General features: G+C 44.5%; 2 protein-coding genes and 1 long non-coding RNA gene across 5 annotated transcripts in view; 2 read left to right on the top strand and 1 right to left on the bottom strand.

Moving 5' to 3' along the window:
- The window catches only part of LOC308460148 (leukocyte immunoglobulin-like receptor subfamily A member 3), a 31,870-nt gene extending 11,234 nt beyond the window's left edge, over nt 1-20,636 (top strand). Inside the window, exons 7-11 of one of the 3 annotated variants that reach the window (XM_080976153.1) lie at nt 3,234-3,512; nt 4,122-4,412; nt 5,265-5,384; nt 6,715-6,752; nt 20,065-20,636. In XM_080976153.1, the coding sequence (XP_080832279.1) occupies nt 3,234-3,512; nt 4,122-4,412; nt 5,265-5,384; nt 6,715-6,752; nt 20,065-20,223 (887 nt within the window). In that variant the 3' untranslated portion in view covers nt 20,224-20,636. Of the gene's footprint in view, nt 1-3,233; nt 3,513-4,121; nt 4,413-5,264; nt 5,385-6,714; nt 6,753-7,217; nt 8,017-20,064 lie in introns of those variants that run through there. The other 2 variants (XM_080976152.1, XM_080976154.1) reach the window with 2 other exon arrangements.
- Nucleotides 1-25,192, bottom strand: part of LOC308460234 — a 204,987-nt gene that overhangs the window by 165,524 nt on the left and 14,271 nt on the right. The gene's annotated exons all lie outside the window — the stretch shown is intronic.
- LOC308460211 (uncharacterized protein) lies at nt 9,187-17,583 on the top strand. Its single transcript, XM_080976308.1, has 5 exons — nt 9,187-9,392; nt 9,521-9,556; nt 10,535-10,822; nt 13,713-13,805; nt 17,456-17,583. Exons 1-5 carry the CDS (start codon nt 9,218-9,220, stop codon nt 17,566-17,568), a joined length of 705 nt encoding a protein of 234 aa, XP_080832434.1. The 5' UTR covers nt 9,187-9,217; the 3' UTR covers nt 17,569-17,583.

The raw sequence follows: 25,192 nt of genomic DNA, 5'->3' as shown, positions 1-25,192 counted from the left end.
TCCTTGTTTTCTCATGTTTGTGAGTTCAACAGGGTACATTCCTTTGCAGCTTAAAAGGGAAACTTAGCTAGGCTAGTTTTAGCCTTTTAGTTTAAGTAATGCAGGTTGCTTCTGGATTATCCTGCTGTTTCCACCTTTTCTCTCCCTTAAAACAATAATCACACAAACAGTCTTGCAAAAGGTAAAAACAACATTTACTCACTCAGAGTATCTGTTGCAGAATAAGAGATACAGGAGTTTTGTTCAGGCGGCCTTAAAATGGTAATTCAGTTAGACATATTTTAGTCTAGCTTAAGATGGAGTTTGAGCTACAGCTCAGATTTAGCAGTTCTCATTTCTGGCTTGGAGATGAGATGAAGAGTAAGAGTGAAGAGAGGCAAAGGAGAAGGTGCCCAGGTAAGGAGAATACATAGGGCCACACCCTCTCCCTCTCAGGGCACAGTGGGATCGCCACTCGCAAGGTCCTCTCTAGCAAACTTACAGGAAAACTCTGTGAGCTTCAGCTCCCATAATGGGCCCATCTAGCAAACATGAACCGTTGGTTTGACCATGTTGTAAATATCTCTCACCTAAAAGCTGAACAGAGGCAAGTTGTCAAGTCCCAATGGGCTGCCCAGGACTTGACTTTGCAATGACGTGTGACTGGCAATACTAGATTCCTTTCACCCTCACAATACTGCTGAGAATCCCTCTGTCCAGTGACATAGCATGGGTTGCTTGCGCCCGGAGCTGTACAGAGGGGGGTGGATGGGAGAGAAATGGACAGAGGACACATGCGCATTCAACTGCTTAACATCGTCCATGTCACCTGGGAGATTACAGCTGCAGAGATAAGAAAAGACTTTTTCCATTGTCTGGAGAGGTCACTTCCTGGTTTGGATGCAGAAGCTATTTTCAATAGAGCCCAGCGACGGAAATGCACAATGGCATCGAGGCAGCACTGGGTGTTGAAATTTTGTGCCCCATACAATTTTGTGCCTGGGGCAATCACCCCTCTGCCCCCCCCCCATGCTACACCACTGCCTTTGTCTCAGGACAACAGGTATAAAAAAGCACAGGGGATACAATCGATGCTAAACCGTGTTTCCCCCCCCCCCCAAAAATGCAGAAGTTTCATCTGTTCACTTCCGTTCCTTCCATTGTGCAACCCACAGTTGTGACATAATAGGAGATGTGGTTAATCAGGCAGTCTAGGGAGGGGACTATGATCAGAATATCAAATCAGAGAGAAGCGATTTGTGCTGAGGATCCGCTGTGTAACAGAACGTTGCCAGATTTCAGCAGCAACAGCTGCCAACCAAGACCGTCGTTCAGGACACAGCAAAGATAGGAGCAAACAGGACGCCCTGCTAGCGGCAGAACCCACGCCATGAGGCTGTCTTCCAGCATCCTTTTTCTTGGTTAGTATCCCACCTTGCAGGATGGTGGGGGCACAGCAAGTGGCCAAGGCGCTGTAGGGAGCTCAGAGGCCCAGCTTCAGATCCTTTTGCTCAGATGTCTCGCCTCTAACACAATCCTCTCCTTTCCAGGGTGTTGGCTGACCAGGCAGTGGCAAATGGCTAGAGGTGAGTTTGGGTCAACGAAATAATCCCAAGAGTGGGAGAGAGGCATAGGGCAGAATGGGAGTTCAATGCCAGGGCCTCCCACAATCAAACTTGCTTTTCTCACTACTGCTGGAGTTCCCACACTTTCCCTGTAGTGTGCAAGGATGACAGGTGCAAGTGCCCCACTCTCCTTTGTCTTTAGACAACCTGTGTCCATCTCAGCTGTCCATGTGTCACTCTGAAGTTTCTGTAGGAATGTTAAGGAAGGTAGGAGAGGATAAATTTATTAGATATGTTCTTTCCTCGCTCATGCTAGTGAGCATAGAGCAGATCACATTCCTTGCAGTAAACAACAACAACAACAATTATTTACTGCAAGGAATGTTGTTGTTGTTGTTGTTGTTGTTGCTGCTGCTGTTGTTATCCCCAGCCACTCTAGGAGGCTTCCATGAGAATATTAAAGACAGAATAAAACTTCGGACATTAAAAACTTCCCTAAATACGACTGCCTTCTGATGTCTTCTAAAAGTCAGATAGTTGTTTATTTCCTTGACATCTGATGGGAGCGTGTTCCACAGGATGGGTGCCACTACTGAGAAGGCCCTCTGCCTAGTGAAGCTTGTTGATGGCTGGTTTCAGCAATTCAGGATGCCCTTTGTACAGACACGCTTCTTCCTGGTCATTTCCCTTTTATTTCCCTCTTAAAACAATAACAACACAAAGCCATCTTATTAAAATAAGAATAAACTTTACTCACATTCAGTAGCAATCTGAAGGCAGGCTTTAGCTGCAGCTTCGGTTTCATTTGCAGGAAAATGTAGACAAGGGAAGTGATGTCTCAGACGTACAACATGTGGCCTACATGCTTTGTTATGGATGAGGCTGCATTTGAACAGCAGGATCAAGAGCAGGTCAAAAGAGATCCAAAAGAGAGATTCAAAAGAGGAAGATGGCTGTGTGCCCAGCCCTTTTATACGGCTTCACTTGGGTCACACCTATCTACCTGGTCACACTCAGAGGGAGTGGCTCCCAACAGGTATTGCAGGAAGTCCTCCCTTTATGGAGCCACCTTCCTCTGTGTGTCCATTCTAGGAAACAAGGAATGTTGGACTTGACTGCTCTATGTCTACACCCCACATTTCCAAGGAAGGTACTTGCTACCTTTTGGACTCTGTTCTCTTTTGACTCTTCCTCAAACTACTGCATCTCTGAGTGATGATAAAGCTGCTTTTTAAAACAAAAAACCTTGCTGACCAGAAATTTACACAAACCTATGGATATGGGCTGCATTGTAGCAGATCCCAAACTCCCCTCCTCCGGCCATGGATCAGATGAAAATTGGTGAGAGTCTTGGAGGATGACTTAATTAATTTTATGCCTGTTGTAGCTGTTGTAATACACTGTGCCAGATGTCGCAAGATTTGTAGGTGTGTGTTTTTTTCTCAGACAGGCCACAGGCCCCCTAAATGAAGCTCATGGGCAGCCAGCTGCTCAGGGACCACAGCTGGATAACCCCTGCTCTGTTGGATAATGTCAAAGCAGAGTCATCCAGCACTGCCGTTTAAATTTTTGTACAAACTCACTCTATTTGATTCTCCAGCTGCAGGTGAAAGCCTCCTATTTGACAGAAGGAGGCTGTTGCAAGTGTTCCACCTTCCAAACCACCTTCCCATTCTCTTTCTTGATCAGGACTATATACGAAGCCCTCAATTTCAGTGATTCCCAGTCCTAATGTCGGCCTTGGAGGGAATTTCTACATCCAATGTGGGAATCCACATTACGGAGCCACCTTTGATCTCTACAAGGGAGAACCTGCAAAGTATGTGCGATCTGAGAAATCTTCGTCTTATACAGTGGATTTTTTCATTTCTGAGGCCAAACTAGAACATGGAGGAATTTATCATTGTAGGTATTGCTTCGATCGCACATGCTCGTGTCTAAGTGACAGACTTTACATCAACGTAACAGGTGAGGGCTGTGTGACAGTTTTACAAATGACGCTAAAATGGGTGTTGGGTTTATTCCATCTGCCAATCAAATGGGGGGAAAGTGCACTGATTGAACTATATAACTGAACTGATCAAAATATTTACCTATCAAAAGGGATTCTTTATCTCCATTTCTATTTAATCATTAGTATTTTGTTCCAGATTAAAATGCATTCTCTGTAACCAAAGTCGTAATGGAATGCAGATTGTGTAGCACACTATATAACCCCCTGCTCTGCACTCCATTTGTCACACACCCAGGTCCTAGTCAACGGCCAAGGCAATGGACGTTACTATACACCCTGAAGCCTACAATGGGGGGTCCACAGAAATCCTACCCCAGTAGGTTCTGTCTCTCTCCCAGGGCATCTCTGCTGTGCAGCTTGCCTTCCCTGACAAGGCTCACATCCCACCTGTGTTCTCTGCCAACAAATCTCCTGAGTAATGGCATAAATGCATCCTATCAATATTCACACTCTGAATAGCATATGGTTTTCTATGCTCCCCAATAGCATTTTACAAAGCCAGACTATTGTGTAAGATTAAAGGATTAAGCATCCCTCTTTTTCTCTTTCTCCCCCTGGATAAGCTTCTCCCAAACCTTCCATCTCAGTGAGCCCAGGTGAGGTGATTGCTCTGGAAGGAAATGCCAACATCCACTGTAAGACCGAAAAACAGCAAGAAGCAGAGTTTACTCTACACATTAAAAATTCTTCAAATACTTATGAAAGCAAGAAGATGGGATCAGGAGAAGTTCTATTTCCTATTATCAATGCCAAAGAATCAGATGGGGGCATCTATCGCTGTAGCTATTGCTTAAAGCTCAAGAACACTCAAGAATGCTCAAACTACAGTGATGAAGTACACATCAAAGTAACGGGTAAGATCCTGTCTTAATCCTTGTATGCATCTTTTGCAAATTGCACCAATACAGGTTTTAATTTGCTGCAATTGTAAATGAAATTGGAAACGTGTGCTGGCTCCACCATTCCTTAGTTTTAAAAGGATGTATCTCTCCCTCTTCACGTCACAGTTGGGTATCATTTCAACATTTGTAAATTATGGATTCCCTGATTTCTACAGCATCCTGCCTCTCTGTCTCCTGGCCCCACACCTCTCCAACTCCCTCTTCTGCCTCTAATTCTGAACTGCCCTCTGCCCCAGACTCTTCCTGCTCACTAAACCCTGTCACCTGTGTATGACCCTTCCTCCTCACAGTCGGCTCTTCCTCCCTCTGACCACTCATCATTGTCCCACCACCAGTCCCCTGGCTCTGAGCCATCTTCCCATGGGGGCTCCCTTGGGGAGTGCTGATGCCTCCCACCTCTCCTCTGCATCCAGACAGTCCACGAGTCTTTATAAAGATATTGAACAACACTGGGCCCTGGACTGGACCCTACAGCACCACACTTCTCAGTGTCCCCCCCCCCATTGGTGAGCGCTCTTTGGGTTTGGTCAGTCAACCAGCTACAAATCCACCTGACAGTAGCATCCTCTACCCACATTTTACCAGCATCTCACAATAATATTATGGGGAACTTTGTCCAAAGCCTTACTGGAATCAATATGTGCTACATTCACAGCACTGGGAGATGATTACGCAGAGGGTGAATAGAAAGCTCCATGAACTGATAGAAGGGTCTTTCTTGGGAGCTTCTGGGCCCTGCCTGTGGGGGGTTTGGTGAGCATTGGCAGTATTCTAACTCTAGGTGTCCTTTTCATGGTTTTACAGGTGGGAATTCAAAAGCCGGACATTCAATAGCCATGTGGGCAGGCATTGCTGCCGGTGTCTTCCTTTCGGTCCTCTTCCTGCTGATCCTTGCTTTTGTATTGTCCAGGAAAAGGAAAAAGGGTGAGTAAGCTTCTGGGTCAGTTGTTCTGCAATGGCTGAGATGAAGGCATGCATAACCGAGGTTGTAAATGCTCACTTTGTGGGAGCTGTACCACTTCAAGTTCCACACGAGAAGATTAAAGCCCCAGGTGTCAAGACAGGTTGCAATCTCAGAGAGAGAATGCTCTTCTTTTAAAAACAAAATAGGGTTGAAGTTCATATGGCTGGACAGGCAGACTTGATGGTATTGGGGCAGTGCCTGGTGAAATCTCTAAAGCTGGTGCTGGGCCTGAGCAAAGGGGGGGGAGTGCATTTCTTTATTTATGCAATATATATGTGATAAATCATAGCACAAAGCCAGCAGCACACACACCATGTGCCAGTAGAAATCAATTCATCAGTTAAAATACTCACAAGTTAATACAGTGATCTAACAGAATACAGTGGTACCTTGGTTCTCAAACTTAATCCATTCCAGAAGTCTATTCCAAAACCAAGGTGTGCTTTCCCATAGAGAGTAATGCAAAATGGATTAATCCGTTCCAGACTTTTAAAAACCACCCCCAAAACAGCAATTTAACATGAATTTTACTATCTAACAAGACCATTGATCCACAAAATGAGAGCATTAAACAATGTACTGCAGTCACACACACAATCAATCAATCAATCCATCAATAGCTGAACTGGGTTCCACGTGGTCACAAAAAAAGAGCCACAAAAACAAAAACGCAAAATAAATAGCAAAAACAGACAGACCTCAGCGTAACATTCAAAACGGAAGCGTAACACTCAAAATGGAAGTGTGGCACTCAAAACGGAGCACGTTCGACTTCCGAAAAAAGTTCCCAAACCGGAACACTTACTTCCAGGTTTGCAGTGTTTGGGTTCCAAGTTGTTTGAGTATCAAAGCATTAGGGAACCAAGGTACCACTGTAGTTATAAATTCACATGGTGGATACCATTTCAGCTATGATCCATTCCACATTAGTGGTGCTGCTGCTACTTCCTCGCTTGTGAGTCACACAATGCCGTTACCACCATGGAGTTATTCCACCACTCCCATCTCTTTATTTGAAGATTTTTCAGGCTTGTTTCATGTTTTTGTTGTTTACCTCTTGTGGCGTCCTTTCACTCTTGATTTGCATGTTAACCAGCAGTGCAGCCAATCAGAAGCCACACCTTGGTTTTTGAATGGTGCTGGGAGTTGAACGGACTCCCAGAATGGATTAAGTTTGACAACCAAGGTACGACTGTATATGGGCTAGTGGGGACAGAAAAACACCATCCATAACTTTACTCAGAAACCTATTGAGTGAAAAATCTCACAGTGTGTATCTCTGCTCTACAGGTTCTGTGGCCACTGAAAGAACTCAGCCAGCAAACATAGTAAGAAATATACCAATGAACAAAAACTTTTATGACTATGAATGTCCTGCCAACACTTTACAGCCCTGACATTCCAACCGGGGGGAGGAGGACTCTAATTCATTGCAACAGCCACTACCTTTCCAAGTAACAGGCGATGGCAGGGCTGATGTGATTTGGGGTGGGGTAGAGGGCCAGGTACCATCCTCCGCATGGTCTGTGCCCATCTCAGGTATGCCCATTTTTTGAACTGGCTCTTCCAAATTCCTGGAATTTCTTGGACCAGGGATGGAGGACCTGTGGCAGATATTGTTGGACTACATCCCCCATCAGCCATAGCCAGAGGCCATGGATGATGGGAGTTGTAATCCAGTAAGATCTGGAGAGTAGCAGTTTCTCCATTCCTGCTTTGTTTCCATTGTATGTCACTCTAGCAGACCGAATGGCAGGACTGCAGGCTACATCTCCTTCTTTTCCCCTCCATAGCCATTGCAGTCTGAGCCTGAAGAAGACCCTGATGGCGTTTCCTATGCTGTACTGAGCCACAGCTCATTGAAAACCAAACCAGCACCCGATGCAGATGGGATCCCTGAGTCCTGTACTTATGCAACAGTGGCCCAACGCAGAACCAAGGAGGGCCAATAAGAAGGACATCTTACAATCCAGCGACTTCTGGGACCTTGGCTTATCCCCGAGTGTTATGGACATTTTGCTTATTTCTAGCTTGCACGACATGGGAGACGAGTTTCATAAGGTGGCCTTATTCACGGAAAGAAACTATTGCTCACAGCTAAGAACTGGGCAGGCCATACATAATGAATTTTAAAAGATGTTTAAAATAGCTATTCCCAAGAGGCCTGAAGCATCCCCCCCCCCCAGGGATGATAGGGGCAGAGGTTCCTAAAGAGATGGTTAAGTCGTTTATGTAAGCTACTACCGCAGACGGAATCCTGTATGCACAGAAGTGGAAAGAAGAGTGGGTGTTAATGGACTATGCAGAGATGGCAAAGCTGACAGCAAAAGTAAGAGATCAAAAAGATGGGAACTTTGTCGGAGAATGGAGGTTCTTTTCGGACTATCTGAGAAAAAGCTGTAGCCCAATGAAATCATGAGCAGGATTTGGATAATAGGCAAGGGAAGGTGAATAAATAAATGATTGTAATGTAAGTTATAATACAATAGAAAATAAAAGGCTGGATAAAATGTAAGAAATTATGATACTGAAAGTGAATAGAATAACGTCAAGTTTTGTGTAAAAAAACTAATAAAAATTTATTATAAAAAAAGAGAATGGGGCAGCTGCTTTCACGGCTGTGTTGGAAGACCACATCCTTTCTGCAGATTCTTCCTTACTGTTGGTAATATGGAAAGAGGCCAAAATAGGGGAGGGGACCTCACTTCCGGGGCCTGGGTGTGGCCCTTGGGGCTCTCCATGGGCAAGGATCCTCTGCACCATCTTGAGGGCTTTTGCCTGGCTGGATTCTGTCTTGATGTAATATTGCCTCCTGCTTGCCAGAATCGGGGCTAGAGAAGTGGGGTGTTGTTAGGGACCGTGCTGAAGAGGGCTACAAGGGTGAGAAATGGTAAGAGCCTACCCTTCCCCCTACTAGTGATCAGGATCCTGACTCTTCCCAGGAGCAGGAGGACAGTATAGATTTGGAACAGCAGTTTGCAGAGGGACATAGTTCAGAAGGCAGAAGCTGGGAAATACCAAATGGGGAACAGCTAGCAGGAGAAGTACTGGGAGAGAGAGAGTTAACAGACTCAATTTCTCTGGAAAGTGTTCATACGCCCAGCCAAGGTCAAGAAGAGCAGATAAGGTGGCAGCACAGAAAGCACAGTGGTCACAAGATCTGGTTATAAGACACGGTAGTGACGTTGAGGACTAGGGAGGAAGTGGGGGGGACCCTTAATTGGGAGCACCTTCATTCCAAGGAATGGATTCTTTGTTCTCTCTCTGTGATCATTAAAATATCAAACTGGTAAGAGACTCCTTTCTCTTTGTTCTGCTTATCTACTGCCAAAGGGGGCAAGGTGGAAGCTCCTTCAGGTACACAGGGCTGAAGCCGTAGTCTTTCACTACTTGATTTTTTTGTTTGGAAAAAATTATGAACTCTGTGAATGTATAACAAATCCCTCAGCAATTTACATTGAAAAGTATAATTATCAGTGATATATGGATAAAATCAACATATTTATAAAATGATCATACATAGCCAATTATATGTCTGGATATTCTTGCTGAAATAGAGAAGGTTTTTTTTTAACCTAGTTTCTAAAACTAGTAACTCTAGCAGTTACTAGGGTGTCTGCCTAGTGTTAATAGAAGCAGTGAAAGATCCTTCTGCTTACCTCCCTTGGCGTATTCAAAAACACATGATCTTATTTATGCTGATTTTGCAGAATATGACTGCAGTGTGGAGGGGGGGAAAGGGAAGTGGTTTGCAAGGCACTTCCAGTGCTGCTAAGTTGTGCATTTTAAGTACATGAACTTCATGGGCAAGAACTGTGTTGCAGAGCCTTGTTGCATTTCAGAACTTGCGGCCTCCCTCGAAGATCTTCATTCTGGGGACAGCACACATCTTGGGGGACACAGGACACTGGACTACAGGGCTAGACAGTCCTTCATCATGAGGCTCTCTTTCAACATCCTCTTTATCGGTTGGTATCTCAGATCAAAGGGTGAAGGGACTGAGGGTTGTGCAACGGCCGGGTGGAGGGACCAGAGACCCAGTTGTGGTTCCTGCTGCTCAGCTACATTGCCGCTAATGCAACCATCTCCTTTCCAGGATTCCTGCTGGCTGGACAGTGGCAGATCTCTGGAGGTGAGTCTCCTCAGGTGATAAATATGAACATGGGGCCAGAGGGAGATGGATGGGGGCAGAATGGGAGCAAACTGTAATGATTCCCCCCCCAACCAAATCTGATTTCCTGACATCTGCATGATAACCACAGAGGCCTACCAAACGTTCTCTGATCTATACAAATATTAAATGTGCAGGAACATCCAATCCAAATTGATTTCGAGGTTAACTTGAAGGAATAAAGCCCTCAGTGGCTTGAGACTCGGGACCTGAAGGAATGCTTCCTGCCATGCTGACGTATCTGAGGACTGAGGACTGAGATTAGAAGGGATGCGGAGGATGATATATTCCTGCCATTTTAAAAGCACTGTGTTATATAGACTGCTGGTGTTTGTTTCTTCTTTTCTGCAAGTCACCCTGGAGAGAGACATAGAAATCTCCCAGTATGTTTCCAAGCACAATTCAAAGTGTTGATGTTGACCTTTAAAGCCCTAAATGGCCTCAGCCCAGTATACCTGAAGGAGCGTCTCCACCCCCACCGTTCAGCCCAGACACTGATGTCCAGCTCCGAGGGCCTTCTGGTAGTTCCCTCCCTGTGAGACATGAGGTTACAGGGAACCAAGCAGAGTGGTGCCAACCCTGTGGAACGCCCTCCCTTCAGATGTCAAGGAAATAAACAACTATCTGACTTTTAGAAGACATTTGAAGGCAGCCCTGTTTAGGGAAGTTTTTAATGTTTGATGTTTTATTGTGCTTTTAATTTTGTTGGGAGTTGCCCAGAGTGGCTGGGGGAATCCAGTTAGATGGGTGGGGTATAAATATTATTATTATTATTATTATTATTATTATTATTATTCAATTTATTCAACAAAAACGGGTGTTCTGTGGACCTTGACCCTCTGATCAAAGCTTCGGTATCCCCAGAGCATGCAAATGTCTCCCACCTTTGTAGATGTTCCACCTTCCAAATCTCAGCCTTATTCTCCTTCTTTGATCTAGGACAATATAACTCAAAACCTTCCATCTCAAAGGGCCCCATAAATGTCAACCTAGGGGGAGATATCAACTTAGAGTGCAAAAGTGGCTACCATCAATCTGCACAACACTTTCTGTACAAAGGAGATTCAGACCATTCTGCTTCAGCAACTCAGAAGATAGAAAAGGATGCAATTGTATTTCATATTTCCAATGCCAAAGAATCAGATGGCGGAATCTACCGATGCAAATATTGCCACAACGAAAACATGTGCTCAGATTTCAGTGCTGGTGTCCAAGTCAACATAAAAGGTGAGAGCCAGGCTGAATCCTGATACGCCGTTCCCCCAAATGACACATAAAACGAGACTTTATATCTCCCACATGTATAAATCATGGGGGGGGGGGGGACTGCTTTTGCTAAAGCAACCTTTGCTAACCTGGTGCCCTCCGTGTGTTTTGGTCTACAACTCTGTATGGGCAATTTATCCGGAAGATATTTGTATTTTGAGGAGATAGTGCTCTAACATGGTTTCCTTTCCTGCCTCTGTTTGCTTCCCCCTCTCTAAGCTCTTTGATGGCTGAAGAACATCCTTTAATTTCCTAGTCCTAATCTGTTGGAAGGAAGTGATATTGCTGGGTACCTTCTTTTGATGTTGGACATTGCTTTAAGAAAGTGAGGTATTGGGAGAGGTGGCTAATGAATAATCTGTACGTAGCTAGTAGCATGTAGGCGGTCAGGCAAACCACACAGGTTAGCTATCTATAAATTGGATAAATGGACATAAATCTGACATCAGGAATCACAAGACAGAGAAACCAGTAGGAGAACATTTCAACCTCCCAGGACATTCTATACAAGATCTCAAAGTAGCTGTCTTATTACAAAAGAATTTCAGAAATAGACTGGAAAGAGAAGTTGCTGAATTGCAACTTATTACCAGACTTAAAACCACGGAGAGACCTGGTCTGAATAGAGACATTGGATTCTTATCTCATTACAGTGTACCTTGGGTTACATACGCTTCAGGTTACATACGTTTCAGGTTACAGACTCCGCTAACCCAGAAATATTACCTCGGGTTAAGAACTTTGCTTCAGGATGAGAACAGAAATCGCGCGGCAGCAGCAGGAGGCCCCATTAGCTAAAGTGGTGCTTCAGGTTAAGAACAGTTTCAGGTTAAGAACAGACCCCCGGAACGAATTAAGTTCTTAACTCGAGGTACCACTGTATACATGACAAAGCTATTTTTAGCCACCCCACCCCTTGCTTTTTCCTGTAAGAGCAGTCGTCAACAGTCATCAACAGGTTTACCACACCTATCAGCCAATCACCCATTCCTGCCACCCTTCTGAGTAATACCCCTCCCCACCCTCTCACTATATATAAGGGTCTGGTGACTTCTGTTTCAGTGTATTTGAAGAAGTGTGCATGCACACGAAAGCTCATACCCAGAACAAACTTAGTTGGTCTCTAAGGTGCTGCTGGAAAGGATCTTTTTATTTTGTTTCGACTGTGGGCATAGTGTTAGGGAGAAGCTCGTGCACGGACTGACGGCCGTGGGGCCGTGCAACCTGCGGCTACCTGGGGAGGTGGTCACTTCACCACTTCTTTAGGGTTTCCAAGTAGCAGATTGAAGTGCTTGCTTGGTATGTACAGTATTTTTCGCTCTATAAGACGCACCAGACCATAAGATCGCAGCTCAGCAATCCCACTTGCTGTCCCGGCTTATGGGATAGCCGCGTACAGCCTCTCCCGGGCAGCGGGATGAAGGCTCCTGTTGCCCGGGAAAGGCTGAGCGTGGCTAAGGCTCCCCCAAGAGCCGCGCTCCCTTTAAAGAGCGTATGGAGCGTGTGTGCGGCTCTTTAAAGGGAGTGCTGAGCAGAGCCTCCCGCCTGCATTCGCTCCATAAGACGCACACACATTTCCCCTTACTTTTTAGGAGGGGAAAAGTGCGTCTTATAGAGTGAAAAATACGGTATATATTGCTTGCTGTTTAGAATAAAATCTTTAATCTTCTCACTTACTTGTGTTTGTCTTGCCTCTGAATCTCAATTAAAAGAACCACCTTGCATTTGGCAAGACAAACTCCCATCAGCCTTAGTCAGCAGAGCCTGCTTGGAGTTGTAGTCCAAAACATCTGGAGGGCACCAGGTTGGCAAAGGCTGGACTAAACTATACAGTGGACTTTAGGGTCTCTCTCCTGCTTTGCATCCGACTTACATGTCTTGGCAATTTTCATGAATGAAGGCAATTCTCAGTGGCTGGTTTAGCAGGAGCAGTCTTGCATGCATGCCTTTGAAAAAGTGTTATAAAGCATTCTAAAAAAAGAAAAAGAAAGGCATTTACAGTTAAACACAATTATTTCATCTCAAGATTGCCCTGTAACAGTGCTCTTCAGCCACCAAATGTTTTAGAATTCCTCCTGAAAGTTCATGATTTTGGGGACAGGGTGTTGGGTGGCTTTGGAGGGCAGGATGTGATACTATCTTATTAGTTATCTGTCCTCTTGCTCACTTGTGTGAGTTAAACATCTAGTTAAAGGTAAAGGTAAAGTGACCCCTGACCATTAGGTCCATTAGGTCCTGGCGAACCAGAGCAGCACACAGAAACGCCATTTACCTTCCCGCCGGAGCGGTACCTATTTATCTACTTGCACTTTGACATGCTTTCAAACTGCTAAGTGGGCAGGAGCAGGGACCGAGCAACAGGAGCTCACCCCTTTGTGCGGATTCGAACTGCTGACCTTTTGATCAGCAAGTCCTAGGCTCTGTGGTTTAACCCACAGTGCCACCCATGTCCCAATGAACATCTAGTTAGCAGAGTTTAAATTTACCTTTTGCAGCATGAACTGTGGAAGCTTCTGGGACACGGTTGCTTAAGCTTATTAGTAATTATCCAGGATGCTTCAGCAGATTGGATCTTCTCCTTTTTATCCCTCTACACTAAATAAACACAGAGAAGTCTGTCATGTAAGAATAAAAATAGTTTCAGGCTCGATAGAAGCAGACAGTAGCAGTGAAAGCAAGTCAGGCAGAATCTACTCGTATGTTACAAAAATACATGGTAAAGATCAAAATGGAGTCTCTGCTCCATCTTTTCTCTTCCCGCATAGCTTGCAAATCATTCCCATTTCACAGAGCCAGACTACTGCATAAAAATCAAAGGATTAAACATTGCTTTTCATCTCTTTTCCCCTAGGGACAGCTAATCCCAAGCCTTCCATTTCGGTGACCCTAACTGATGCAGAAATAGCACAAAATGAAGTTTGGGAAAAGGGAGAGAAATCATCAGGTTTGTCATCCCTACATTAGAAGCACCATCGTAGATGGTAAAATAAAAATGGTAGAACAGCATAGAGGAAACTCCCCCCTCCCCTCCCGCGCAGGGTTTAACCCCTTAGTTATGCTTTGGGTAAGAGGAAGCCTCAATACCCAACTATTGGGAAGATAATTTCATCATCAAACAATTTGCGACAGAGAGTTGCTTTGCTTCCCCATTATTTTCAAGGCACCTCAATATTTTTGCTACATTTCTGTCATTCTCCTATTTCCCCTGCCTCCAGCGGAGTAGCTAGCCGCTTGGGTGCCAGGTGCGGGGGCGTGTCCTGCAGCTGGGGGCGGAGCCTCTCTGCCGCCTCCCCCCCCCCCCCAGCTGTAGAGTGGCTGAGGGAGAGGCAGTAGGCAGAAGCAAGTCCCACGCTGCCGTTTCAGGCAGCGCAGAACCTGCAGGCACCTAAGCCACCATGTTACTCCTAAAAAGTTCAGTGAGCCCAATTATTATTATTTTTAAACTCATTTTGTCACTCCCCCCTCAGTGATGACACCTGGGGTGGACCTCACCCCCCTTCTTCTGCCACTGCCTTCCTCCCACTGCCTCCCTCTCTGTCATTATCTATATTCATCCTGCCTGACACTTCCTCTCTCGTTCTGCTTTCCTTTTCTTCCATCTTGTTCTGTTTATTTTGGTTACACAACATCTGGGGGATGCGTGCCCACTGCTTTTGCAGAGGGAGGGAGGAGCTGAAAATAAATCTTGGGAGGAACAGGATGCTTAGTCTGCATCAGCAAGAGAGCCAGTGTGGTGTAGTGGTTAAGAGGTATGCCCAGGTATTTAAAACTACCAACCCTCTCCACCTCCTCGCCATTTATGTGCAATGGTAAAAATACACTTTTCTTTCTCCTAAAGTCAATTATGAGTTCTTTGGTTTTTTTGGTGTTAAGCATAAGATTGTTTTCTTTACACCATTGAATTAACCCCTGTACTTCTTTCCTATAAGCAGTCTCATCGTTCTCACTAATGAGCCCCACCACTGTTGTATCATCCGCAAATTTGATGATTGTGTTGGACTTATACAGTGGGGTGCAATCAAATGTGTACAGGGAATAGAGAAAGGGACTTAGCACACATCCCTGAGGGGCTCCTGTGCTTAATACTAGAGTAGAAGAATAGTAAGGGCCCATTCTCACTGTCTGCGGCCTATCAGTCAGGAAATTCCTTACCCACAGACAGATCTTCTGATGTATACCCAAATTGGTCATTTTAAGAAATAACCTGTCTGGCAGAATTGTATTGAAGGCAGAACTGTAGTCCACAAACAACAGCCTTGCGTAGGTTCCCTGTCGTTCTAGATGACTCAGTACAGTATGGACAGCGATGGAAATAGCATCATCAGTAGATCTATTTCTTCTGTATGCAAACTGGAACGGGTCTAGAGTGGATGGAAGACCAGCCTTAATATGATCTAGCACCAATCTCTCAAAACATTTCATAACGACAGATGTTAGGGCTATTGGTCTATAGTCATTGAGAGATACCACCACTGACTGCTTGGGGACTGGCACTATAATCGATGTCTTCAGGCAGGTAGGGACAGAACCCTGCAACAGGGATAGGTTAAAAATGTCCGTAAACACACCAGCTAATTCTGCAGCGCAGTCCCTAATAGCCCATCCCATGATTCCATCCGGTCCAGCTGCCTTCCTAATGTTAATGCTCCGAAAGGCACGTTGTACGTCACAGGTCTGTAATAAAAATGGTTGTCTATCAGTAGTAGTTTCTGATGATGTGCTGGTAGCCAATGCTGTAGTGACGGTAGTTCCAGTTCCCACCTCAAAGCGACTAAAAAATTGATTCAGTTGATCAGCCAGGTGCGCACTGCTGCTAGCCAGTTCGTTTTTAATATTTTGCCCTGTAATTTGTCGCAGGCCTTGCCATACTCGACGAGGGTCGGAGCTCTCAAAATGTTTTTCGATCCTCCGGCAGTACATAGCTTTGGCGTTCCTAATGCCCTTTTTCAATTTGGCTCTGGCTTCTCTATACTGTTGCGCATCACCAGAGTGAAAAGCAGCATTTCTTGCCTTTAACAGAAGATACACATCCCTGTTTAGCCAGGGCTTGTTGTTAGGGAACACCCGTATTTGTTTGGTAGTAGTGACAACATCAATGCAGCTTTTAACGTAGAAAAGAGATTTACATCTCTGAGGACCTCTCATGGACTGCAAATATTAATATGGTTGTGAGGAAGGTGCAGGGGAGGTTGTATTTCCTGAGAATGCTCAGGGGACTGAATCTATCTCAGCACCTACTTCTGTCCTATTATCACAGTACCATCGAGAGTGTCTTAACCTATAGTATATTATCGTGGTATGGGAGCAGCTCTGAAACGGATAAAAAAGCTTTACAGAGAATAATTAAAATTGCCCAGAATGTTATTGGGCTCCAACTACCAACCCTGGATGAGATCTTCACGTCTCGCACTTTGAGGAAGTCACACAATATCCTGAGAGATCCCACCCATCCCGCTCACAACTTCTTTGAACTGTTGCCTTCGGGCAGAAGATATAGGACAATGAAAACACGAACCACACGCCTTCTGAATAGTTTCTATCCAAGAGCTCTGATTGCACTAAATAATGATCTCAGGGCCAGTTGCAAGAAATAGCAAGCAGGGAGTAGGAAGGAATGAGACAGGTTTTTAGGTTATGTTATGCTTTTAATAGGTTATGTTACATTCTGGAGTATGATATGTTTTTATAGATTATGTCTGAATAGGATGAGAGTGTTGGAGATACGTGCAAATGTGTATGTGAACCCGGTCTTTGGGTGGGTGTTTGATTTTCGTTGTTGTGTATACTGTGTATATACGGACAATGACAATAAATTTATCTTATCTTATCTTATCTTATTAAGAGCGGTGGACTCATAATCTGGGGAACTGGGTTCGCGTCACCGCTCCTCCACATGCAGCTGCTGGGTGACCTTGGGCTAGTCACACTTCTTTGACGTCTCTCAGCCCCACTCACCTCACAGTTTGGCTAGGGCCATTAAGGAACAATACAGGGCCATTGAGAGCCATTGGCAATGCAAGAGAACTCCCCCCCCCTTGCCCTGAGGTGTGAACAGCGACTAGGAGTCTGGAAGGCTGACAGGGTAACAAACTGGGATCCATCTTGGGCAGGATGGCTGAAGGCTGCCTTAGATTCCATTGCTGTACTGCTGTGTGGGACAACCGCCTCTTGGAAAGACCAGGCATGCTGATGTCCCATGCACACACGCCGCGGTGACGTCGGCACACCCCAGGCACCCACTGTCACTGGGGCAAGGTGGCGCGCCTGGCAGCAGTGATGGGTGAACCCTGCCACCCCACCATGGATTGGTTGCTGGTCAAACAAGGCTAGCATATAGGGGAAGGTGTATGAGAGGCAGAAAGTGAGACAGAGAAGAGAAGAGAATTGTGATGTGTAGTAGAATGAATGGAAGGGCTTTGCCAAAAGGGATATGGAAATGCCTGCAAAGGAACAGGGGGGTGGGCTACATGGAGGCTGGAGAGATAGATGAAATAGCAGAACAATAATTTTGGGTAGCCTCTGGACGTGTCTGCATGTGGTTTGGTAAGCACCGGCAGCATTCCAACTCGAGGTATCCTTTTCATGGTTTTACAGGTGGATATTCAATAGCCATGTGGGCAGGCATTGCTGCCAGTGTTTTCCTTCTGGTCCTCCTCCTCCTGTTACTTGCCTTCATATTGTCCAAGAAAAGGAAAAAGGGTGAGTGAGCTTCTGGATGGGTTGCTTCACAACAGCTGTGGTTAAAAGGTGCTAAATCTTTACATCCTGTGCCCCTTAAAGTCCCACATGAGAAGATATATTTAAATATGTTCCAAAGTTGCTGTTAGGGAGAAAAGGTTTCTCTTAAAAACAACAACAACAACATAGACTTTTATCCGTTATAGTTGAGCAGATAGGTTTGAAGGTTTTGGGGCGATGTCTGGTGAAATCTCAAAAGCTGGTGGGTAGGCATGAGCAAAGCAAAATTTATTCTTATTCTTATTATGTATTTATTTACGTAATATTTGTTAACCAATGAACAAACAAAAGTAAGATGCTTGTGATAAATAATAGCACAAAATTGACAGCACACACACTAAGTGCCAGTACAATGGATTTAATACAGTGATCTTACAGAAGAGTTATAAATTCTACCCCTTTATTGGATGATCTTTCTGGATTGTTTTATGGTGGTCCATTTACTGCTGATTTCCATGTAAACCAACCACACACTATTATTACTACCATCAGTGTAGTAGTAGAATCCCGTAGAAGTAGTAATCTTTCCCCACCCCATTTCCCCCACTGCCTCTTCGTTCATCTTCAATCTTGGGTGGTTGGGAGTCAATCTGTGGGAAGCTTTATCATCCAACTTCCTCTCAGAGACTGCCTGGTTGGCTTAGCTCTCCCTACCCTCAAAACAGCCCACTTTCAGGGCTTCCTTCAGCAGTGTTATGTATTGGGTTTAACACATTTTATGTTACAAGGCGCGTTCTAACCAATTGTATAAGGGTTGATAGATAAACGTTCTAATGGCAAGTAAGCGCATGCACTTCAACTGTCAACAGTCAGTTCATGCTCAGCATTATTATTGTGTTGTCCAGTCAGTTTGAATCTTGTTTTCCTATGAGTGAGCTGTTGTCACTGACAAATGTTAAATAAACATAGTTGAGGAACTTATACTGCCTTGGGCTTCTGACTTTTCCCAAACATTTAACAAGCAGTAATATTGCTTTTGAATCCCTGCGACGGGGTGAGCTGCCGTTGCTCGGTCCCTGCTCCTGCCAACCTAGCAATTCAAAAGCACGTCCAAGTGCAAGTAAATAAATAGGTACCGCTCCGGCGGGAAGGTAAACGGCGTTTCTGTGCGCTGCTCAGGTTCTCCAGAAGCGGCTTCATCATGCTGGCCACATGACCCGGAAGCTGTACACTGGCTCCCTCGGCCAATAAAGCGAGATGAGCACTGTAACCCTAGAGTCAGCCATGACTGGACCTAATGGTCAGGGGTCCCTTTACCTTTAATATTGCTTCCACTACATTTCCCATGTTGCAGAGGAGGCCATTGGCTTCTAACCCCCACCCCCACCCCCATCAGATCCAGAATTAGGACAGCAATCTTTGTGGTGAAAAATAAGAGTGCATTTCTTACATTTGTTACATATGATTTGCCATTCTCTTCCTGCATTTTATGTCAATTTACAGCAGAACATGGTGGGGGTGCTGTTGATTTTTGCCATTATGACTTCATTATATACTATAAAGGATTTGTCTTATCATCTTTTTTACCAGTTGTATTCACATGATTCAGAACAACGCCTTTTGACAGTCGATATCCCATTATCTGTGTGATATGTTTCAGCACATTTAAAGAAAAAGTCTTCATGCCATTGAAGAAAATAATTATTTCAGCTTCCTTAGTAGTGAATGTTTTCAGTGCCAAGTATAAGCTTACCAGATTTTTTTCAATGAACCCAGGGACACTTTTCAACTTCAATTGATTTTGTATGGGGACTGATTTGTAAATCCAGGGACTGTCCCCAGGAAACGGGGACATCTGGTAACCTCAGTCAAGTAACAGAGATGAATTGGGTGGCTTCCTCTATCAAGACAAGGGTCTTGGAGGTTGTACTATATGGGCCAGTGGGAGGGGGTGGTAGCAGCATCCATAACTTCAATCTGAAACCAACTGGGTGAAGAATCTCACAGTATGTCTGTCTCTACTCTACAGGTTCCACAGCCAATGAACAAGCTCAACAAGTGAACATAGTAAGAAACATTCCTATGAAACAAAACATTTACAACTGTAAAGCCAATGCTTTACACTCCTGACACTCAAACCCGGTGGAAGGGAGACCAAACATAACATCAATGCAACATCCTCTACCTGTCCAATTTATAGGGGATTACAGGAGTGATTTGATTGGGGGTGGGGCAGAGGGCCAGATATCATTGGTTGGTATCCTTGGATGTCTTGAAATGGCTCTCCCAAATTCCTGAAGTTTCTCTGGAATAGGGATGGGGTGCCAGATTATTATTTTTCAACTCCATCTCCTATCAGCCCCAGCCAGCATCGCCAGTGGTCAGGGATGATGGGAGTTGTAGTCCAATCATGTCTGAAGGGTCGCAGGTTCCCTATTGCTGCTTGGCAGCACTCTCCTTTGTTTTTATTGTAACTTCAGCAGAGGGAATGGCCAGATTGCATCTCCTTCTTTTTCCCTCCATAGCCCTTGCAGTCTGAGCCTGAAGAAGACCCTGATGGAGTTTCCTATGCTATACTGAGCCACAGCTCATTGAAAACCAAACCAGCACCCAGTGCAGGTGGGATCCCTGAGTCCTGTACTTATGCGACAGTGGCCAAAGGCAGAACCAAGGAAGGCCAATAGGCAAGGCGTCACAAAGGAAGGCAGCCCTCAGACTGAAAAAGATTCCCTGACCCTGGCTGTACATCTTCCCTTCCTAATGGAGAATGGTTGAGAGCCAAAGACTCAAAGGAAGGAAGGAAGAAAGGAAGGAAGGAAGGAAGGAAGGAAGGAAGGAAGGAAGGAAGGAACTAATAACCAATAACCAGCTGCCTTAAAGGAACAGTAACATTAGGTATAGTCTCCACGTGTAAATACATTTGTCCCAATAATCACATAATGCTTTTAAGATGTCTCTAATCGTTTTACTATAATGTATTACTTTGTTGTATTTTTGGCATGTTTCATTTTTTTCATGACTATTTTGTATTCATGAGAATGAAAAGTGGTCTAGAAACAGTTTAAATAAATAATCTCCTTTTCTGGTTTTAGTGCAAGTTGTTGTTGTTAGTGCAATGTTAAATTCTAAATGACCCTGGACTATTGGAAGTTGCTAGAGACTCCTCTTTGTCCCTCATAGGAATTACTATGCTCATAGTCCTGGAAGTTTCTTGATAAGGTTGTTGTTGGTTGTTGTTTTTTTGTCACTGTGTGACTGGAGACAATCTCTCAGGACTCATCTAGACTTATCCAATTGGAAAACCCAATCTTAAGTAGCGAATTAGAGCAAATGTCAATTGGGTTTTCCATGGATTGATATTTGCTCAAATTTAGCTCCAAAATGTGGGGTTTCTTTCTGGGGAAAGTGGCAGGACAAGAGCAGAACCACTCTGACTCGTGCCTAGAAAGCACAAAACATGTAGAAAACCTGGAGTATTATTCCTATGAAATCCCAAGCCATTAACTTACGGTGCCTGGATAGCTCAGTGGGTTACACCATGGTGCTGATAACACCAAGGTTGCAGGTTCGATTCCTGCTAAGATTCTGCTACATTACAGACAGTGCCTGCACAGGCCACCAGCGTTACAGCATGCCGGTCATTTGACAGTGCTAACAAGCTAAGTTGGCTTGTCTGTCAACGCTGTGGGGTGCCCAGTTGAAAGAGGAAGGTATTGATTTATGCCAGATAAGCTCTATCACTGGTTCTCCTATGCAATAAATGGAAACACACCTTTTTTAAAAGGAAAAAAGATGACAAAACGAATAGGAAGTTCTCCCGCCCCCCCTTGTGAACTTTTGCAACTGAGAAAGATCCCTCTTCTGCCTGAAGCTACCCTGTAACCCAGTAATAGATATTTGCAACTATGTTTGGAATAGAATCACAAATGTAACTTAATTTTCAAACTGAAAGTCACTGTAACACATGCAAATCACAAAGGTACATTTATCTGCCAAGCTGATAGACATTGTAAACCCTTCAGGGAAACATTGAAACATATCTTCCTCTCGCTCAGCCTCCAGAAACATGAACTGCTAGACTTCTAATCTGCCTTCAGAAAAGTGGTTTTTCACTTGTAGGCTCACCTCACTAGCAGGGCTCCAGAACACTTCAGATTTTGTTGTTTTGAGTTTCTTTAGCTCATCTTGGCCTGGAATCTTAACAAGTCACAGTTTGACATAATATATTGGGTGCTTTACATCTGCAGGGACTCAATTTTCTTCTTGAGTTTCAATTCCACCCTCCACTGTGGGGTGAGCACTAAATAACAACAACAACAACAACAAATTTTTATTTATACCCTGCCCTCCCCGGTCAGAGCTGGGCTCAGGGCGGCTAACACCAGTAAAATTACAATAAAAACATAATGGGGGGGGGGGCAATTTAAAATACAGGTTAAAAATACAATTTAAAAGGCAGCCCTGTTAATTGTGCTCTGAGTGGGAGAGAGAGTGGCTGAAGGAGTCCAAGGCTCTTTCTGTGTTGCACAAGGGAAGTGTCTTGCTCTAAGTAATAGCAAACATGGCCTGTGCACATTCTGGCCAGATGGCTCTGTCCTTTCCTCTCCTCACACCTGAGACCTATGCTGTCTGGCAGGTCAAGATGAAAGTGCTTTTACAGAGGGAGAAGCTGTTTCACACGATAGAAGATGACCCTCCCGATAAGGATGATGATGATTGGGCTGAGTGGCATGCTGCAGACATGAAAGCCTGGGGGACAATTGTTTTGAGTGTTTCAGACCACTTGTTGGTGAAATTAGAGGGTTAAGAGACTGCACGAGCTGTTTGGCATATTGGCATAAGCTGAGAGATATGCATTTGAGGCAAAATGCTGGTTCCAGTGTGATTTTCTTCAAGAAGCTGTGCAGGTTGCAGTTGGAGAAAGGTGGTGATTTGCCTAGCCATCTATCTCAGTTAAAATGTCTCAGACAGGACCTTGTTCAGCGAGACCTGGCTATTTCAGAGGCTATGTTTGCAATGCTGATGATAAATAGCCTAGATGATTCATGATGGAGTAGCTGCCCAGATTTCTACGATGCCTTCTGACCGGCTAACAGAAGATTATGTGTCTAGCGTGCTCTTGAATGAGTGGGATCGCAGACAGGCTGTTAAAGAAAGCTGGGACTGTGCTGTTAAAAATGTGCTTGAAAATGTGCCTGAGTCTCCAGCAGCATGGGAAAGTGAAACTGCTGTTAAAGCACTAAAGTTGCGGCGGTGCTTTTTGTGTGGAGCAGGAGGCCATTTGAGTTTCCAGTGCAGCAAGAAAACTTCAAAGAAGAAGGGAAACTTCAGAGGCAGAGGGGAAGGAGGACAAAATCCCCAAGCACCTGCTACTTCAAAGGCTTTGATCTCTCGCTGCTCCAGTCAACGTGGGCGGAGTTTCTTTGTGGTCGACTCTGGCTGTACCAACCACATGACTAACGATGAAAGTCTCTTTGTTCAGCTTGAGAAGCAAGAGAAAGCAATTCATCAAGCAGATGGGACTGTTCTCACGAGTTTGGCTCAGGGAACTGTGTTTTTAAAGAGCCTGAATGCAATAATTAAGAATGTCCTGTATGCTCCTCATGTTCAGGACAATTTGTTGAGTGTGTCCCAGCTTGATCAACAAGGGTTTAAGGTGGTGTTTGCTAAATCTCGTTGTGAAATTCGTCGAGATGGCAAGCTCATTCTATATGCCAAGTGTGTTAATGGTCTTTACCAATTGCCTTTTGTTACAGGTACGAGTACTGCTGAAGCAACTCAGAAAGAGTGTTGCAATTTATCTGTTGATAAGAATGAGAAGTTGCATGACCAATGTATTCATTATTACCACCAAGTTTATGCACATTTGAATTTCCAGGCTGTGGCAAAAATGCCTGATATGGTTGAGGGTATGAGGTTGAAAGAATGTCCCTACCACATGAAATGTGTTTCTTGTGCTGAGAGTAAGGCAAGGCAAGCTCCCAAAGGTACAGAGTCTGGGAGAGAGGCCAAGAAACCATACAAAGTCATTCATGCAGACTTAGTGGGGCCTCTAGCGCTCTCTAGAGACAATTCAAGGTTTTTTATGGTGTTGATAGACTCCTATTCGAGATATGTATGGGTCTATATGTTGCAGAAAAAGTCTGAAGCCTTTACCAAGTTTTGTCAGTTTTGTAAATGGCTCAAGAATTGATATAATGAGAACGTACGTTGTATTTTCACTGACAGGGGTGGAGAGTTTTGTTCATAGGAGTTTGAGGCTTTTCTTTCTGAACAGGGCATTGAGCATAGGGTTGCCACGCCCAGATCACCCTGGCAGAATGGTTTATGTGAGAGAGTAAACCAGACCCTGCAACAAGGAATCAGAACACTGTTGCATGATTCGGGGCTGCCCAATCCCTATTGGGCCGAAGCTCTTTCGTTTTTCTGTTACGTGTATAACAGGAGGTATCAGTCTGCTGTAAATTGCACCCCATACGAGATGCTTCACAAAAGAAAGCCATGTTTAAAGCATTTTTAAATTTTTGGGTCGAAGGTTTGGGTGCACACCTCGCAGGGTGACAAACTGAGCAAGCGTGGAGAACATGGTGTTTTCCTAGGGTACGAGAAAGGGTCTTATCGTTTCCTGATTACAGACACAAAAAAACCATAGGGCTGACCAGGAGTATTGATTACAATCCAAAATGGGACAGAATTGGCATTTTTCAGTGCCATCCCATTTATGATAATGGTGCAAAAGGGGCAAAGAGAGTTAAGAGGGAGGCAAGTTCTGATGTGATTGATAGTTCTGATGCCGGTGTAAATCCTGATGATGGCACAGATTATCAGAGCCCAAAAGCCTCAGGAGAGTCTGACGCTGATTCAGACTTAGCAGCTTCATATACTTTAGCTCCCCATTCTCTCAAAGAGGAGGAGACACCAGAACAAGAGGATCAGAGAGTTCTGCGCAGATCCGAGAGAACAACCAAGGGTGTACCACCGAAAAGGTTTTCTGAAGAGTTCGCTAAGGCTACGGTCACAAGCAACTCTGGTGGGGTTTTTAAACCAGGCATGAAGTGTGCTGACAGTAATAGCACAAAACGCTGCATTTATTTCCTTACCTGACCCAGAGTGGCTCATGGATAATATGTTAGAAGGATCAGGATTAAAGGAGCAAGTGTGTGTTTAAGTTAAAAATGGTTTGTTTAAATCTGCCTAAATGAGCAATGTCATTTTGTATCAGAGAGGAAGAAACGTGTAGGAATTTTTTTCTAGAAGCTGCTTATTCATTTGTGTATTCACAGTGTGTATTTTGTGTAAACTGCAGATTGAGGTTTATGCTTTAACTCTTTCCTAATGGACACAGAGTGGTTACAGTAATTGTTTAATGGTATTGTTTAAAGTGTCTTAGATAAGGGGGGAGAGAGATACCTGCAGATATGTTACCAAGGTTGTAAGCAGAGAACAACTTTTGGAGTGTGTGTGCAAATTGCAGTTATGTTTAGATTCTTGAATGGTCAGATGAAATGGGGGAGGATGAGGAGATTTCACCCCTCCCATATCCAAGAATCTGCTGATGTCTCTGCTGATTCTCCAGAGAGGAGGGGGCGGTTCCTGCTCTCTACTTATTCGGCTCCAGCCACACATCAAAGAGAGAGAGAGACTGAGTGTTAG

Source organism: Podarcis pityusensis (genome assembly GCF_964106645.2).
Source record: "Podarcis pityusensis genome assembly, chromosome: 13".
Taxonomy (NCBI): domain Eukaryota; kingdom Metazoa; phylum Chordata; class Lepidosauria; order Squamata; family Lacertidae; genus Podarcis; species Podarcis pityusensis.
Note: the sequence above shows the minus strand (reverse complement) of the source record. Positions and strands in the feature narration are given on the sequence as shown.

Bases quoted from the DNA above. Each gene is read 5' to 3' on its own strand.
- LOC308460211 (XM_080976308.1), top strand. From the start codon at position 9,218: ATGAACTTCATGGGCAAGAACTGTGTTGCAGAGCCTTGTTGCATTTCA. The intron at 9,393-9,520 runs GTTGGTATCTCA...TCTCCTTTCCAG, and splicing joins TTTCAACATCCTCTTTATCG to GATTCCTGCTGGCTGGACAG. The intron at 13,806-17,455 runs GTTTGTCATCCC...ATGGTTTTACAG, and splicing joins AAAGGGAGAGAAATCATCAG to GTGGATATTCAATAGCCATG.